The following is a 17,976-nucleotide window of genomic DNA, read 5'->3' on the forward strand; positions in this document are numbered from 1 at the left end:
TTGGCCCCCCCCCTCAGCATCAGCTGACTGCAGGTGTCTGGGTGGGAGGGTGGTGTTGGAGTGGGTGTCATGGGGATGGCAGACGGCTGTTCCAGACTTGGGCTTCTGTTTGCATCAGTGATGTTGATGCTCTTCACTACTTCACTTGTCCCCTGGGTCTTTCGTCTCTCTTTGTCTGTCCTCCATTTACCTCGTCTCCTCTCCAATACTTCATTTTACTGACCAATGTCAAATCAGTCAGACTCCTTTCCCACTAAGTGTTACCCTCAGTGATAGTGTTGTCTCTGTGTAGATTTACGAAGACAGACCCGAATCAGCCTCTCCCACAGCGCGGACATCACCTGGCGACAGGCCACTTGATGACACACCAAACCCACCACACCTCATGTTTCCAGCTCAGCACACACCATCTGTGCCGTACTGCAGTTATCACAGTGAAAAGGAAGAATTAGGCAGCGTCAAAACTGAGCTATCATTCATGTATCAAAATGGATCTTGATTCTTTTTTTTTTTTTCTTTTTTTTTTGGCTTTGCAAGGATGCATCTGTGAAGCGAATTGAAAACAATTAGGATATTTGCATTTTTCAATCAGCATTGGGTCTGAAAAAGCATTGTCAATGTTTTTAATTATTTCTGCAAGTTTTGGGTCCTGAGCATTGATAACCATAACAAATTAGAGGAGACTGTTATTTTTTCCCCTCACTCTCTCCCCTTCTCTCTCCCTCTCTCTCTCTCTCTCTCTCTCTCTCCCTCTTCATCTGTCTTTCTAAAACATTTTATTGTATGTAGTTCTGTGTATAAAGCATTTCCCATAATTAAGGTAAAATAGTTGTGTAACACATCACAAATACATATCTCATGCCACAATTTTGTGTGCATTTAGTCCTCAAACTCCAAAAAAAGGGCTGGCGATCCTTTGTAAAAAAAAAAAATAAATAAAAAATTAAAAATGGCCACAGGATTCAGTACTGCTGGTGCTTTAAAGAATGACACAGGTTATGGTTAAAGGTAATTCTTTTAATTCTTAATTTATGTAGGTGCGAGTAAGGACACCAAGCAGGAAAATCCTGCCAGATACATTTTTTCAAAAACTTTATGTCGGTAAACAGAATGCACAAAATCTGTAATAATTTGGTTTTACAAAGAAATTAGTACTAACCTTTTTTAAACAGTATTCATTTGTCCTTAAAAAATCCATTCATTTGTGGCACTGGTTTTTCAAACTGTGCACCAGCCTGACCTTTTCACTGAGAAGATTATTTAATCTCCCTTACAGGACACAGTCAGTAATGAAATAACACTCAGCAGAGTTGAGCAGGAAGAAGCCACAGTAGTTAAAGGCTCAATCTTGTTCGACTGTTGTTTTTATGCCCCCCACATAATTACTACAATGAAGCGTAGCAACTCAGGAGCTGTTTCATTTGGCTCATCGTTGGCTTCCTTTTAACCCGATTGTCCCACTGTGCAGAAAATATGTGTTTATATAGATAATACATTTACAGCCACGCTCACATTAGTTTGATGAAGTGAGACACAAATTAGTTAGAGCATGTATCACCAAGTGAACAGAGCTATGTCTGCTAATCAGTGCTTGTTTTAGTCTGCAGTGTGCTCACAGATTGACACAGAATGTATGTGCATAGATAATTATTGTTCAAAACCAAATTAAATGTAACATGGCCCAAGATTTATGATTTATATTTACCGATAGATATAGACTGTAGTGTGACTTATTTCCATTACAGTTGTGTAAAATAAGTGAAATGATGAAATATCCTTTTTTCTGCCTTCAGGATTCTGATGGCCCTGCAAAACCAGAAGGTGTTCATCCTCCAGTTTTTTCCAACCTTCGTCAATCCAGGGTGGTGTCATCCACTTCCGAGGAGGAAGAAGCTCTCACGGAGAAATTCCTTAAGATTAACTGCAAGTACATCACTGATGGAAAGGTGAGATACAGTTCCTTAATCCCTTTTTAATGAATTGTATTAACAAACAATAAAGTGTGTTGAGAAAAAGTTGTCATAATTTATTTGTGGAAACTAAGCTATTGATTTCTTTTGAACTGTATAAGTTCTGATCTAACTCTAATTCACAAAACTCTGAGAACATCAAAAATATATGTATTTACAGCTCAGTGCCTTCATTGATAAGCACCAAAAATTGAAACAGCTGAAATAAAAAACATATTTACCTAAATATCCTACCCAACTAAAACAACTTTACACAATTTAGCACTGACTAACACAAAAGAAACTTTACTTTCAACTCTCCCAAAAATGACATTTTAATCACTCATTGAAAATCATGATGACCTTCAGAAATGTCTTTAATTTGTTGGTTTTGAACCAAAATGTCAAAATGCAATCAAAAGAAAAATAAACACACACACACACACACATATAAACACACTCACAGTAAGATGTGTGGTATTGAGTTGCTGCTGATTCACTCCCAGGTACCAAATGAAAGCACTGAAGTGGTCAGAGCTGCCAGTCAATAAGTTCTACTTGATTTAGGACATTTGTGGTCACAAATGGATTTGACCTCCAACTGTTAATGTGACAGAGGTGCTTTTTATTATCCTCTGAGATAGATAAGGATGCTGAGCTGACATTTTCCCTGTTTGTTCTATTTCTAAAATAAATATAGACATGTCTGTGAGTTTTTTAACACATCCCTCACATTCTTGTTTTGTTGTCAGGGTGCAGTGAGTGGGGTGTTGCTGGTGACTCCCAACAACATCATGTTTGACCCTCACAGGATGGACCCTCTGGTCCAGGCCCATGGCTGCGAGGAATATGGCATCATGTGTCCTCTGGAGGAAGTGCAGTCTGCGGCCATTTACAAGGAGATCACTGATCCCAGGATCAGAGAGACCGTCCCTGAGTATGTGGGAAAATAACAAACACTATATGGAGAGAAGTGTAAAATGTATTTTTGACATTGTTTGTCTAGCTCATAATTCTCCAATTCTAGAGGTTAAAATTCTGGGTTTAATGTCCGATTTTTTTTAAATTTGTATAAGCACCTGTGATTTACAAGATGGACACAATATTTATGTTTTTGCAAGCTAGGTAGGATTATAAATTATAATACAATAATTATATCTTAATGATTTTGGTTCTTTTTGTGTCAAGAAGTCACATTCATGATTCACAACTCAAATTCATAAATTCTGAATTGTGGAAATGCACAGTGGTGCTGTGCATGTGGTAGTTCTTATAGTGAAAACACTCTCACCATCTAATTTTGATTTACTCCTATAACCTTTTTCTCATTTAACAAAACCAATATAGCAACATTGCTGCTATAAGTCTAATTATCGACTACACCTCTACCTGTAATCCCATGGAATTAGCGTCCAGTGCACATATTAATTCTGTCCCCAATTGTGACACAACAGGAAAGAGGCAGCAATTACAATGGAATTCATTAAAATGTGTTTTCTCTGCCCAGCACTCACCTTTTAATCTAGTATGAAGCAGTCATTTGTTTTTCCTCCCACAGCTTTGTCTGAGTTGTTGTTATGGCTGTGACTGTGATTGTTTTAATGATGCTGGAGACAAATTAAAGTAAGAACAAATATGTTGGATCATTATGTAGCCCAGGCTGTGTTCTGCTGGTACTACTGATGACCTAGAGCTGAATGTAGCTGACTGGAAAGTTGCCCTTAAAGCAGTTTTTATGCCACAAATGACTGTTTTTATGTCATACACAGATGTTTGTAATCTATCATCTTAATATCTCTTTCTCTCTCTCTCTCTTTCTCTCTCTCTCTCTCTCTCTCTCTCTCTCTCTCTGGTATATAGTATGTTCATATATTGTAAAAGTAATTGATACATATATAAACTATTTTTTCTGGTTGCAGTGACCTGGAGCCGTTGCCATCTGAGAGACATCCTTCCCAGCAGAAGGATCCAGAACATCGCCTGAGGGAACCAGGAGCCAATGACAGCGGCAGCACAGCCCCTCGTAGCACAGAGGGCTCCATCTCTGAAGATGTCTTCACTGAATCTGAGCTGTCTCCCATCCGAGAAGAAGGACAGGCCTCTAATGAGGACCTCCGCCTAGACAAGTCCTCCGGCGCCTCCACGGAGTCTGTGCAAACGGTCACCCAAGTGGAAGCCGCTGACACCCAGCCAGACACCCAGGCCGCAGGCGGCACTCGTGGCTCAGTCAGCCAGCCACAGGATTCTTCCGTGGTGAAAGCAGAGGACAATCCACCTGACACTGCCACAGAAAATAATAGCCAGTCCCCGATGGGGTCCTATCAGCACAGTGTAGAGAAGCCACCAAGCACACCCACTATAACCACTACCACCAGCAGCAGCACTAGCCAGGTCCAGGGTCCCAGCAGCGGCAGCTCCTCTCGCCCGAGCTCCCAAAGCTCAGCCAACCCTGGTGCCACAGGGAACACCACCACCACCATCACAGCCAGTTCACAGGGAGATGACAACGAGGGGACAGATGTCTTCAAAACGGACACTATGCAACAGAGCAAGGAGGAAAATGTAGAGGAGTCACAAAAGGACAACACAGAGAACTCTGGGGAAGGTAAATACTCTTCTTTAACACAAAAAAAAACCTAACACAGCTTTTACAGGTTGTAAAGTTACAACTCTGTTGTAATACACAAGAAAGTTACTTCAGAACCACACCAGTCCCATAATATTCTCTATAACCTTTTCCGTTTTCCTCCTCTTTGTTACGTGTAATTGAAATGTAAAGACGAGAGGAAATGGCAGCCTCTCTTTTATCTGCCTGGTGGAGCCACAGCTTTATGTGTCTCTATGTAGCTCTTTGATCTGTGGCTCTGATGATTGAAACCTTTCCTCCAGGTGATAAGCTAAACTCTATCAAACACCCAAAAATGCCACAGACTGAATCCATGCCCAGCGGAGAAAGATTATGAGGTCTAAATCTCACATCAAAGAATCATCTAAACCAACATTCGAATGCTTTGATTTCTGTAGCTATTTGACAACCTCTAAAATGTAGAAAGTCCCAAATGATTTTTAATGTCTCCTCTGTTGATTATAGAAAAAAGGAATTGCTGGACATTTAATCTGACAACTGCTGAAAGTCGGATTCAAACGAGCGATTGTTTCTACATCATATCATTGCCAAACAGCTTGTCCATCCAACAGGAGCTGTCGGACCTGAAGGATTACTTCTGTAGTTCTTTGTTGTTTAGTCACCAAAAATGTTTTAAGAAATGTAGAATGTTACAATGAAAAAATCACTTCATCTTCTTCTTTTGGCCTTCACCGCCACAGCAGATAATCTGCCTCCATCTCACTCTATCCCATGCTCTCCTCCTTATTGCTTAAAATATATTGGTCACCATAAGTAATTTACTACAGTTTAAATATCCAGGAAAAGCTCTAAATTGGACTTGGCATGTGCTTGAAAAAAATTTGACTATTGGCGTAGCTGCGAGCAAAACCTCACATCAGTGCACACAGTAAATTTCTCCACACTGGGAAAGATTGTTTTATCGTCTATATTTGAAAACTGTTGCTTCTAGCACATTATTCACATCAAAAAGTCCCCGCTCCTCTGTCTCTGCCTATTTCCAACCAACCATGTTCAAAGTCGGTAGCAGACACAGAAGAATTTACCATTTTCTGCTTGAAAATTACTGCCAATATAGAACATGACTGCAGACGCAAGAGCCGCTCTCTGTTCTCTTCACATCTAGCCTGCTTCAATGTGAAACAGTCACAAGTTCAAAACCAGACTGAAACAGAGAGAAAATCAAATTTGAGTCTGTGAGCCTTCTCTGAAGACGATAATATTGTTTTGACTGTCATTATTGACAGTTACCGTATACTTGTCTCCTAACTGGGAGACCAGAAGACAACATGTACCAGTGTAAAGTCACTGACACAAATGATGCCATTCAGCCCCCTGAGGCAGTGAGCTGTGATAAGAAACCACAGACATGAGACATGGTTGCGACTGTGAGTTGTTGTGCAGTGTTTCTTGTCAGTGGTATTTTTAAATTGTGATTAATTTGCTTTTTAAAAAGTAGATTAATCACATGGTAGCTGTGAATTAATCATGATTCATTGTTATTGTAGGAATTACACAGTTTTTTTTTAGTAACAATACAGTATTAAGTGGCTAGTATAATGCCAAGCCCCGTTTTATTTGTGAGTCTGTACACCTCCAGCAATATAACTGAAGTTTATCTCTTTGGACATAATAAACCGTTTTCTTAAAAATTAGACTGATGGTTCTTGTTTCAACTTGTCTAAAACCGGTGTATCATTAGACATAACACAGAAGGGGCTTGTTTTTTGTTTTTTATTCAGATGTGACTTCTAACACTACCCTACCTCTCTACTGCTTATTAAATAAGATCCACTTATTTTGTCTGTCTTTCTCTACTCTACTGCCACAGATCCACTTATTTTGTCTGTCTTTCTCATTGTTTTTTCCCATCAGCCGGTACTATATCCACAGAGAAAAGGAAACACCACAACCACAAGTTCCTCTGCCTGAGGGTGGGAAAGCCTATGAAGAAAACATTTGTTTCCAATGCCAGCGCCTCCATGCAGCAGTATGCCCAGCAGGGCAAAAAGCACGAGTACTGGTTTGCTGTGCCCAAGGAAAGGTCAGTGGCTCTGTTCAATCCTTCCATTAACCCAAAAAAAAAAGATAATATACATAATACAGTGTGTTCCAGTTGACTGGCTACAACAGGTAAGTTAGCTCCAAACAAGCTATAACCAACTTCAGTGTTCTATACATGCATGTGTATATCCTGTGGGTTTTATGTAGTGTCTTTAAAGCTCTTGTTCAAGTAAATTCATGCACTATGTAGTTTTTCAGATTCCTATTCAGCAGTATTTTTTTTAAACGTAACTAGTTTATTAAATGAGATTATTTTGACCATAATGAATTTTATTTTTGGAAAAAATGGCCTTTTTAATAGCAGAAAGTCAACATTCAGGATGTTTGTTTTGATTATACAAATTCTCTTCCATGGATTTATCACAGTAGAACCATTTTTTTTCGCCTGTATTTCTTGCTGTTTTGCAATCGACATAATTTTATTCAGGTTAATTAGCCATTTTGTTTGATAGCATATACATCTAAATTTATCTCAAGTCAAACAGTGAATAAACAAACCTATCACAAACTGCGGCATGTAATGGCAATAAAGGAATCGTTCATCAAATTGTTGAATCGTTAAAATTGTTAATTTTTATGAATCCATTGTACATTATGATCAGATTGTCAGATCTGACTTCCACGGTGACCACTGCCCTCTCCCTGTGCTTCCTACACAATGAAATTATTTATAACAATTTATTCTGAAGGGAAATGTGCACTCGCGCGCACACAGTCCCTGTAGTAGAATAGTCCAATATACCACACTGTGTGCAGTAACTCTTGTCTCTGGAGCTTTCTGTGACCTGCTCTGAGCTTCATTTTGTTTCTGTCCGAACTGAAAGGGAAGTGAAATGTGTGTTTTATCACTCTGCATCACGTAGTGTGTGATGTACAGTTGCCTAGTCAGCTCTTATCATAATTGCATTAGGACTCTTTCTCACTGTCAGGAGACACATTTCATCTGTTTCCACCCATGTTCACCTAGAGAGTACATTTTAATTAATACTACACTAATGGCTTCATCTGTCAACGGTGTAAAAAATAAAAATAGTGGAATCGTTGTTGTTTAGTCACATCACCATGAGTCTTACTGCACAGCAGGTGATCTGGCCTGACGTTTAAATGCACGTGTGTGGAGTTTTTCCAGCAGCAGTAACACAAACGATCCATACTCTGTCACTAATCACGTAAGAATCTGACAAACAGTTGTGTAATTTTTAATTCAGTGCTGACATCACAAATACTGTCTATGCAGCATGCTCCAGCAATGATGACACTGTAAGCTGCTGTATTTCATTATCCACTGTGAACTTCAGATGTCTCACTTCCTAATACCCTGTTGTTTATTTTCTTGCATGTTGCCCAGCAACAGCATTTTCCCACCTGGTAAACAGAGTTAATATAATGAGGGCTGCTATTCATGTAGGTTGCCCAGGGAAGAATCAGATTAGTTCATAATTAAATCTGTAATCCTCGCCAAAATTATTGTCCAAGTTTAACTTTCTGTGAGTGTGATCAAGTATTTCTACTTGAAACACTCTTATTTGAATATGGACTGTTGTACTCAAAATACAGCATTAGTATTGTGTATTGTAGTATTAGAAATAACTACAGTGTAACTAATTTTAAAGCACAACTTCATTATAAAGGAAATAATTTACATAACAAAATGCATGCGTCAAAGTTCAGTCAAAATGTATAGCTTTATTTATATCTATAGGGTTCTACATGTTTTAGATTGTTGAAAGCTCTGTCCAATTGTTATCAGGCCCAGACATGCATGTGGATGTTTTCTCTGAAGACCCAGTTGTTTTGTATATCATGGAAATGCCAGAGCTGTTGGTTTATCTCTTCCAAGTCATGTTTTTGCTTTTTGTTAACAAAAACAAAAACAACACTTCCTTAAACATTCACAATTTCACTAAGAAATCACATTTCTTAGTGATATCACAGCCTGGTTTAAACACTACATCCATTTTGAAATTAAAATGATTTTTTTATTATTATTATTTTAGCCAGTTGCATCATCTTTTTTCTATGATCATTAATGTCGACCAACTACATTTTTCAATTTCAACAGGCTTAACTTATCATCTCATTCTTTGTTTTGATGCACTTTTAATTTGTCTGGTGGTAATTTATAAAACTAAATAGGTCATGATTGGAGTTCTTGGGTTTTTTTTATTAACCAAAGACAACCAAAAATGTATTACAAAATTAATATTATTAATAATTTATATATATTAATTATATATTAAATATTATTAATAATAATTTGCATATTTTCTTTAGCATTGTGGAACCAAAAATGTATTACAAAAACTTAATTTGCATATTTTCTTTAGCATTGTGTTAGAAAGGAATGCCAATAATGCAGTCAGACAACATACAGCGGTTCCTCTTCTCGCAACATTGCACGACCTAGTTGGGAGGTGACCCACATAATGTGTCTTTAAACATCCAAGCAGTGAAGAAAGGACGAAGCAGAGGCAGTTGAATGAACACATGCACATCGATGACCCTTAGTGCAGCTGAGCATCGACAAGTCTGTCACAGCTCTGACATGTTTACCAGCAGTGGCCATGTGTGACTCAGGACTTTCTTATCTGTTGGTTGGTTGGTTTGTTTGTTTGCAGCCTCATCATTACACTCCACTTTCACATCACGTAAAGTCTTAACAGAACAGAGAAGCTTCCTCTTTTCCTGTATGAAGCTGTTCGAGTATTTAGAAAATTTTAAAAAATTGAGGAGGTTAAGATGTGAAGCTTAGATTTAACTGACTGCCGTGTCCCTGTGTGTCTTCAGTCACATCATTATCATTAGCTGTTTGAACTGTCAGCTAATAAATTAAATAAAGAATTTTCCTGATAAATTGCAAATACGGTCAATTCCCTTAAGCTCATGGGTATTTTTGTATATTCACCCCTTTTTTAAGGCAGCTACATTTTCCTACTTCATGTATGCTTTTGGTTGTGAGATAGGGATCAGTTGCATTCATAAATTTATGAATAAATGTATTAATAAAATGAATAGTTTAAATGTCATCAGCTATCCCTAAATGTTTTTTTATGAATTGTAGTAATCTTAAGGTAGTAAAGTAGATCTTTTAGCAGATCATTTCACTTCAAGTTGAAATAAACTGAGTGAAAACAGACAACCTAACTGGAGGCAGTTAACTTTCCATGGCAAAAGGCTGTGTCATTTATCATGCACAAAAATAGGTTTGAAATCTTTTTAATTAGAGAAAATAGAAAGAAAGAAAAATTCTGAAATGATGATGTCAGGAAGGGGTTCTCCTACACTCCTGCTGAGGAGCTGGCCTGCAGCAATAACAAGGGTTACTTATATAAAGAAGTCAGCAGGAGAAAACTGAAGGGATTAACCTGTCTCCTAACACTCATGCCCTCCTTAGAGCTTCCTTGAGGAAAAGTTGTTGAAGAAAAGAAGAGGAAAAAGAAGAAAAACTGTTGAGATTTACAGCACAAAGTTTCTATGGGGATAAGGAGGAAAGACATTTGGTGGTACCCAGAAAACCTTGAAATAAACCTCAAGTTACCTTATCAAATATAAATCCTCCTTCATAATCCAAGACCTGTGGTGTTGATAAGAATAAAATTAAACTAAAACAGAATATAAAGATGGTTTTGCCTTAGAATGCAAGTCCAAGATAAATACTAGAGTACTTTTAAAGGAAGACATGGACAGCTGTTGCGTAATGCATTCACCATAACAACTTAATAAGGCGGTAATGTATGAATGTCATGTGTTTACAGCCTTATGCACTGTGCCTTACTGTAAGTGGTCGGCAAATAAAACTGTTTGTCTGGCCACGTGTAAATATTCTAAAGCCTTCCTTCACCGTGTAATGACTCATGTTGCTAAACACGTTGTCTTGTTTACAAATGTTAGGTATAATATCATAAATTATCATTTAGGCTTTTTAGTGCTACCTGTAGCTTATAATAAAGAAACCTATTGTCCCACATTTGTCCTGGTATCTGTGCCTGCAGGTCAGACCACCTGTACGTCTTCTTCATGCAGTGGAGTCCAGACATGTACGGTGAGGGGATCAGGGGAATGGGACAGGAGCCTGGGTTTATGGTGGTGAAGAAGAATGAGGTTTCAGAGAAAGAAAAGGATGAGCCCGTCACTGACCTTAATGTCAAGGAATGGGAGGTAAGGTCTTTGAAAACTGCTCAATCACCTTGCACCTTTTGTTTTTTGTCAAAGTTCACAGTTATGGATTTAGTAAAATGTAAAGTTTTGATTAATCCATAATCTGTGAGTATTTCTTGTACGTGTGAAACTGTTAATTTGCCGTCATTATGCAGTGCTTTTCTTGATTTTGAATTCGTAAATGTTGTAAATGTTAGATTGTGCACTCTTTTATGTACATGTGTGTGTTGTTTCCACTTGTGCGTAACACTTCTTATTTCTTTATTTAACAGTTTTAATCTTTGTGTGAACTTTTTAAACACGTGAAAGTCATATAGTTTCTGTGAACTTTTGCTTTGCTTGGAAATGTGCTTCACTAAAGCTTCCAATCAAAGCGTTTTGCATGTTTGTGTAACTGTTAGCGCTTCTTGGTGAATGTATTGTGACTGTCACCCATGCTATTCAGCATTTGGCAATTTTAATTGGGTAAATTGCAAAATGCAGAAACGCAAAATAATCCATACACATTTATAGGTATTTTTACTGAGCGTATAGAGAAAACACAAACGACTAAACTTGAAATTAATTGTTGTGTATTCGTACATTTTCTTTCTTCTCAATTTTGTGGTTGACATGTTGAAGAGAAATTTAAAGGGTCCTGATAGGGTCTACCTGTGGGGAAAAGCATTGTAAAAATAACATTTTATATTTAGTTGTGACCTTAGGTGTACGTTCAACCGGATGGTGCATGGGACATATAAAACTTCAGGTCAAATATTTGAGCACAGTTAATGTTGTGACTGGTTACTCTGTAATTCCAAAGTTACTTACAACTCTTAGTAAAACTCAGTACCTGGTATTGTATATCTGCTATGTGCCTAATGAACTGATGCAGTATTCAATTCCAATCCATCAAAGTTTTAAGCACCATGAATGCATGTGTGTGTGTTGCTTGAATTTGATTGTTGACAGTAGGTGGATCAGGAAATTGAAACGCTAAAGCAGTGGCCTAGATTTGAATTTCATTCTAAGTGATTGATGTAGGAAACAAAGTGGACTGGTTTGTTTGGCTCGGACAATCTTGCAAACAGAAGCTACTTGATCCACCACATTTGAATAAGTAAATAGGGACATGATGCTCAAGTTTTTTCCTGTTAACAACATGTTTACATTTCACACTTTGCCTTTACTGATGGAAAACTATGCATTTACTGAGGGAAAACTGATAACAAAAAAAATAACCATATTAATAGACTTTTACATCCTAAATTTAGGCCCTGTGTTTAACTGAATATCCTTTTTGGTTAAAGGTACAAGACAGACTTGGCAGACTTTTTCCACTACATATGGAGGTTAAGTTCAATGAAAGTTAAATGTCGGTGGTGATCTGGACTTTTTCATTCATTGTCCTGTTAATTATTATTTGAACTATTTTGTCACCATATTGCTTTATAGTGGTGAGCAAGAGCTGTTAAAATGCAATCCATCATGCAGATCTAGGCATGCATGGTGTCTTGGAATTAATAACAAATAATTCAACGAAATGCATTTAATTTAGTCCATACATATGATGTTTTGCATGGGGCACACAGAATGTATCTATAATATGCCTTTCCCTTTTTGCTATGTGCTTTTGATGTGAAGTTATGAAATACGTTTTTGTGGTACCGTTATTGTAAATATAATATTACAAATGCAGACGAGTTGTTTTAAAATTATGTAATTTAGAAAAACACAGATATAAATTAATACAGTGAGTGAAGTTTGTTTTAGTTATTTAACTTTTTTGTTACTGTGTCTTTAAACCCTTTCTGTGGGGTGGCGGTAATAGTTCATTTGGTCCACCAATAAAATGTAATTTCCCTCCTCTCCCTCATATCTATTGGCTGTTACCGATGTCACGTACTCGCGGAGCTTTAGCGACCCCAGTAAAAAAGAAGTGTTTCTATTTTAGTCTGTGAGGCTCACGGACTGAATACAAACTCAGGCTGTTTTGTTCTCGGGGCTGAGCGAGGAGAACTTAAGGAAGGCATCTGTGATGTGACTTTTTCAGCTTCCGCCTCGCCCAGAGAGCAAGACATGTTTTCTCGGAGGGTGAAAGAGCAAGAGAAACGACTGACACCGAAGTACACCTGTGTATGTCTACTGTTGTCCACTCGCATCCTGTATATTAATATGCAGTTTGTTGTTGTTGTTGCTTGTTGTTAGCGATCTATGCTAAGTCGCTAACGCAGCTATCTCTCGTGTTGGCCTCGTAGCCGTTCTGGTCTGGTCCAGTGACCGAACAAGTGACCACTGTCCGGCCGGTGTTGACGGTCGGAGCAGCTTGCTCTGTGCATGTCTGTGTGATAGCTGGTCTGCGAAAACTCGGTGCCCTGACCTAATGCAGCTACTGTATGGTCAGGTACAAGTTTCTACACTTGTAGTTTTTACACCGTTGTCATTGGCCTCACAAATTGTGTCGTGACTGTTCGTTTTCCACCTGTGTGACTCAGTGACCTTTTTTCTAGACATGCCTTTCTTTTGAATTTAGTTACGTTAAAAAAAACACAGTACAGCAAAATGTCCCTGTAATAACATTTTAAAAAAAGCTCAGGGTCTAAATGGCATCTTATTTTGTTAAAGCAGTCAGACTAAAGGGTGACATTATTGCCTCATGGCTAGGTCTTGCTAAGGGGCTCAAATTATCATAGAACCGTTTCTTATGAGGTGCCTGACCCAGACTTGAAATAAGATGCTTCAAATCCTTTAAATTGGTAAATTCCAATTTCTAGGAAACTTCTCTAACCCCATCTTCTAATGTTTACACTTAAGATATTAAAGGTTAGGGTCACACAGTGATTTGGGAGTTATTGCTCAAGGTCACCAGCTGGAGTCTTTGGCCATGCATTGCATTGGTGATAATTTGTAGCACTTAATTGACCACTAATGATGCACAACTACTCAGGGATTTCTATCCATGGTATATTAGTCTGTATTATGTCTCTAAGTTCTGTTAACTGTTGCTTGTGCTGGAAACTTTTGGTTGGACTCAAGCTAACTGTAAGATTAATCATTATAATTGGTATTGTTATTTGAGGTTTATTATGAAGAAAGGAGAATGCCGTTGCTGTCCCCGTAGTGTTCATGGGGACAGATGTGGATGTAAGAAGTTGACGTAATCCTCAAATGATTTTTTTTTTTGAGGTCTGCCCTCTCTGCTGCATTATTGAGTGCTGTAAAGAGGTAGCTTGTTACCAAAAACGGTATTTACAATATTCGCCAAGAGGTGAGTAAATAAACTTTTTTTTACGTGACCTCTTTGTCAAGTAAATGTAGGATAATATGATTATTTCCTGACAGGCCTATGCTGATTCTTTTACAATCTGGTGAGTAGGAGCCTGCAACATATGTCTTGTACACATCAGTGTCTTCTCCCTGTATCAACTTTTATTTTGTTTATATATTTGATTTCTGAAAGAAAACAATATGGCACCTTAAAAGTTAATCTTTAGATGCTTTTGTTGGTGCATGACAAAAAAAAACAATACTTGTTGTTTTCCTTTTTGGATTCTTCTATTACAAAGGAATAGCATCAAACTCTAAAGGATAAAGGTCAAGATCATGTGATGCAACAAAGTATTTCACCGACCTCCTCACTAGGACCACAGAAGTACATACTTTTTTAAACTGCTTCTGTTTAAAAATAAATTTGTTAAAATCAGAAAACTAATCAAATTGGAATTTGTATATAAAAATGCAGGTTCCACGACCAGGTGGCTCTTCAGCATAAAACAGCACTACCTGCACTAAAATATTCCCTTTATTATGTTTTTGGGATTATTCCAACAATTATTTTTTTCAAGTAAACTTCACTCGTCATTCATGTTTTTATCTTTCCAAATGCAATGATTCTTTAAAAGACAAAGATTTGCAGAGCAGTTGTGACCATTTGTGGTTTGTTTGTTTTTTTTAGTTTGTTTTCGTTCATGAGGATATTAATAGCTTTCCTGTGCAGAGACACTGAAAGCTACTGAACGCCAACGTATTTTAAGCAGCTCTGGCTGGAGTATGCAACAGCGTGGGGTGTGAATTTGCTGGAATGAAGCCAAGCTTGGTAGGTCACTGTGTTGGTCTGTCTGGACTGTCGATGCACTTTTGTGGATTATTTGTGTCTCAACAGAAAGTACTTTAGTAACGTCGCAGTTGTTCAATGAGCTGAAAACTGCTTTGGTTGTTTTGGTTACAGCCTTTCTGGTAGTTTTTTTTTCACAATATACAAAACAGTTTAGGTGAAGTGAGGTGTCCTCTCTGTTGATTTTGGCACCTTCCATATACATTTTCAACACAAGGTATTGGTCTTGGTGGCTGGTATTAGATTTTCTCCAGTAGATAAATGATCTGTTTTTGAGGAACATGGAATATAAATCAACAATGTTGATGAGAGTTCATTCAGGCCTTTATTGACAACTGTACTTTCCAGTGGGACACAGCAGGCAATGAAATCCAATGTTATTGGTTTTGCACTCAATGGGATTATAATTTATGTTTAATTAAAAAGGCCTGAAACTAGCAATATTCACAAAAACTCTTCAGGGAATTTTTTAAAGTGTTCTTAATAATGCGAAAATTGCTCTTGTCGTTTCCTTTTGTAATCATATTTTACACCTCAGCAACAAGTGCCTTTTTACTGTTGTCTATTATTTACTTTATGGAGATAAATGCAAACTCCACTGTTAAATAGGAGCAAACGGTTAAATTAACCTTTGTCTACACAAACATGCAAAACAACTCTGAAATAAATTACATTTTTATATAAATAAAAACACTCTTGGTATTGGACCTCTACCATCAACCATACTGTAGAAAGTTCACTCAGTAATTCCTTTGATATTTATTGTTTTTCCCCTTTATCAATAATAGACCTGGTAGAGTTTTATGTTGCACCTGTTCCTGTCTTTGTACAACCAGGTAGTGTCTCTGACAGAGTACCACCGTCGGATTGATGCTCTAAACAGTGAAGATCTGCGCTCACTCTGCAAACGACTCCAGGTGCCCTTACCAGCCCTGTCTGCCCCCTTCTCTTTGCTGCCTACACCAACACCACCAGCAGCTGCTGCTGCTCTTAAACACTGACACCAAACACACGTTTTGCTGTTGCTGTGAATAAAAAGTTTGAGTAGGTTTCAATTCAAACCTTTTTATGCAGGCAAAAAAGAAAATAACAATTTCAAGTCAGAGTGAGTTGACTGTAAACTGAGAATATCTTTCTTTGTTTGGAGAAATTAGTGTGTGTTGTGAGAATGTCTTGTCTCCAAGTGTTAGGCTTTCCAGTTACAAAACCAGTTTCAGGACTGTTGGTTTTCTCCAGCTTATTAGGTTGACTATTGATGAGGACAAGAAAGCATTCTATTTTATTTTGCTTGCCAAATTGAAAAGCAAACATGAAAAAAGTCAATTAGGCTTTCCACCATGGAAGACTTCTGTAGAGTCCAGTAAAAGCCTTTCGTAGAACCTTTCAGAATAGTTCTTCTAAATATAGTGCTTAGGAATGAAAATGCTGATTTTTGCTTGGTTTTTAATGAGTAGTAAAATATAGTGCAGCAGGTTTTCTAACCAGTAACAATGTGTTGTGCTAACATCTGTACCTCTTTAGTACTTGTGCTCCCTCATAGTCCCACCTTAGCCCTAGTAAACACGTTATCAGTAATTCCTGAGTTGCTGATCTCTGTAGCCTAGATTAATATAATTTCAGGGCCAGTTTTAATTTATGGAGCAAGTTCACATGGGCACCAAACACATTTTAGTAGTTGACTTGATAGATTTGAGCTAAATGTGCATTGTGCATGTGTTGCCTGAGGACAGAATTGTTTATTTATTTAGGATTATTTTTACGGATAAGGATACAAATAAATAAACTCAGAAATCCCCATTTGTTTTATATTTTATAGAAAACCTTTGTGTTTTGTTCAATCATTTTGTGTGTGTTTCAATGTGTGTGAGCAATAAACAAGAGCTGCTCAGAGTAGTGGGAACAAAGAGATGATGTGTTGGTGGAAGTAAAACTCCCCTGATGGGGTGAGGGATGTTTTCTGGGGACAATGCAGATGGACCCTATTTGAATGAACACTGAAACATGAGAGCATCACAGCCACCAGCACTCCACAGTCAGCCACTGTTACTGTGGAAGATAAATAACCCAAACCATTCACCAGTCAGAGAATATGTCAAACAGCATTATTCAGAGTATTCATTAGCCTTGATTTTTGTTATTTCTTATACATTTAGCATTCTCATTACTGTGGTCCCAGGCAGTAAACTGAAGAAACTTTCAGTTCTGCCAGGCTGCCAGACTAGTCTTCCTCATCACACTATAACATATACAGTGTCCAGGTAATGAAGTAGAGTAGTTTTGATTAGTTAAAAAAACATTTACTGACGATAAACATTTAATATTTACCCAGTTTCCCCTTATTTAAAAATAACCCAACTTGCTTAACCTGTGTTTTAGAAGTTGCTGCCAGAAACACATTTGACTGGATTTAACTGTTGTCTCATGTTATGAAACTAAATTATAGACCGAGGCAGTAGTTGTAACCAACCTCACCAACAGCCTTTGTTTACTGGGAGCTTTGGTTACATCACGCTTTGTGTTTGCACAAAACACATCTGATATTTATTTTGATTCTGGCAGATCACCACTAAGGAGGAGGTGAACTCCAAGCATGGCACATCCATTAAGACCGACCTGGAGCCGGAAACCTTCAAACCCAACCTCAGAGAACCCAGCGATCTCCTGGAGGCCGATCAGATAGAGAAGGTAGAATCAAGCAGAAACAGATGGTTTGATAAACATTCACAAGCAACTTGCCCAGAAAACATAGAAATGTGATTAAAATGACCTCCTCATGTCTGCACACGTGTAAGGGGAACATTATGTGTGTGTTCATGTCTTATAGCAGACACCTGAACGCCTTACATGTATGTTGTTCCTCTGGGAATCAAACCCAGGACTCTCTTTCAAGGCAGGCATGCTAGCAGCTACACTAAGGGAGCCACAATAAAATAACTTTTCTGCAGAATAACTGATTGAAACCATGAACTGATTGTTAAATACACCAGAGTGCAGACATCTTCCTAATAAGTAAATAAATTATGTGCCATATAATTTTATTTAATGTGGAATTACAATGAAATGTGAAATATATTTTAAACAAAATC

At 37.8% G+C, this 17,976-nt stretch overlaps 1 protein-coding gene across 5 annotated transcripts in view; it reads left to right on the plus strand.

The window, feature by feature from the left end:
• The window catches only part of oxr1a (oxidation resistance 1a), a 112,308-nt gene that overhangs the window by 89,406 nt on the left and 4,926 nt on the right, over nucleotides 1–17,976 (plus strand). For 3 of the 5 annotated variants that reach the window (XM_025061562.1, XM_008323693.3, XM_008323694.3), the window contains 7 exons: nucleotides 1,794–1,946; nucleotides 2,702–2,886; nucleotides 3,869–4,554; nucleotides 6,451–6,619; nucleotides 10,632–10,797; nucleotides 15,727–15,807; nucleotides 17,450–17,575. In XM_025061562.1, coding sequence (XP_024917330.1) covers nucleotides 1,794–1,946; nucleotides 2,702–2,886; nucleotides 3,869–4,554; nucleotides 6,451–6,619; nucleotides 10,632–10,797; nucleotides 15,727–15,807; nucleotides 17,450–17,575 — 1,566 coding nt within the window. Of the gene's footprint in view, nucleotides 1–1,793; nucleotides 1,947–2,701; nucleotides 2,887–3,868; nucleotides 4,555–6,450; nucleotides 6,620–10,631; nucleotides 10,798–10,824; nucleotides 12,913–15,726; nucleotides 15,808–17,449; nucleotides 17,576–17,976 lie in introns of those variants that run through there. The other 2 variants (XM_025061561.1, XM_017037936.2) reach the window with 2 other exon arrangements.

The sequence above is a fragment of the Cynoglossus semilaevis genome, chromosome 13, assembly GCF_000523025.1.
Source record: "Cynoglossus semilaevis isolate Cse_v1.0 chromosome 13, Cse_v1.0, whole genome shotgun sequence".
NCBI classification, from domain to species: Eukaryota; Metazoa; Chordata; class Actinopteri; order Pleuronectiformes; family Cynoglossidae; genus Cynoglossus; species Cynoglossus semilaevis.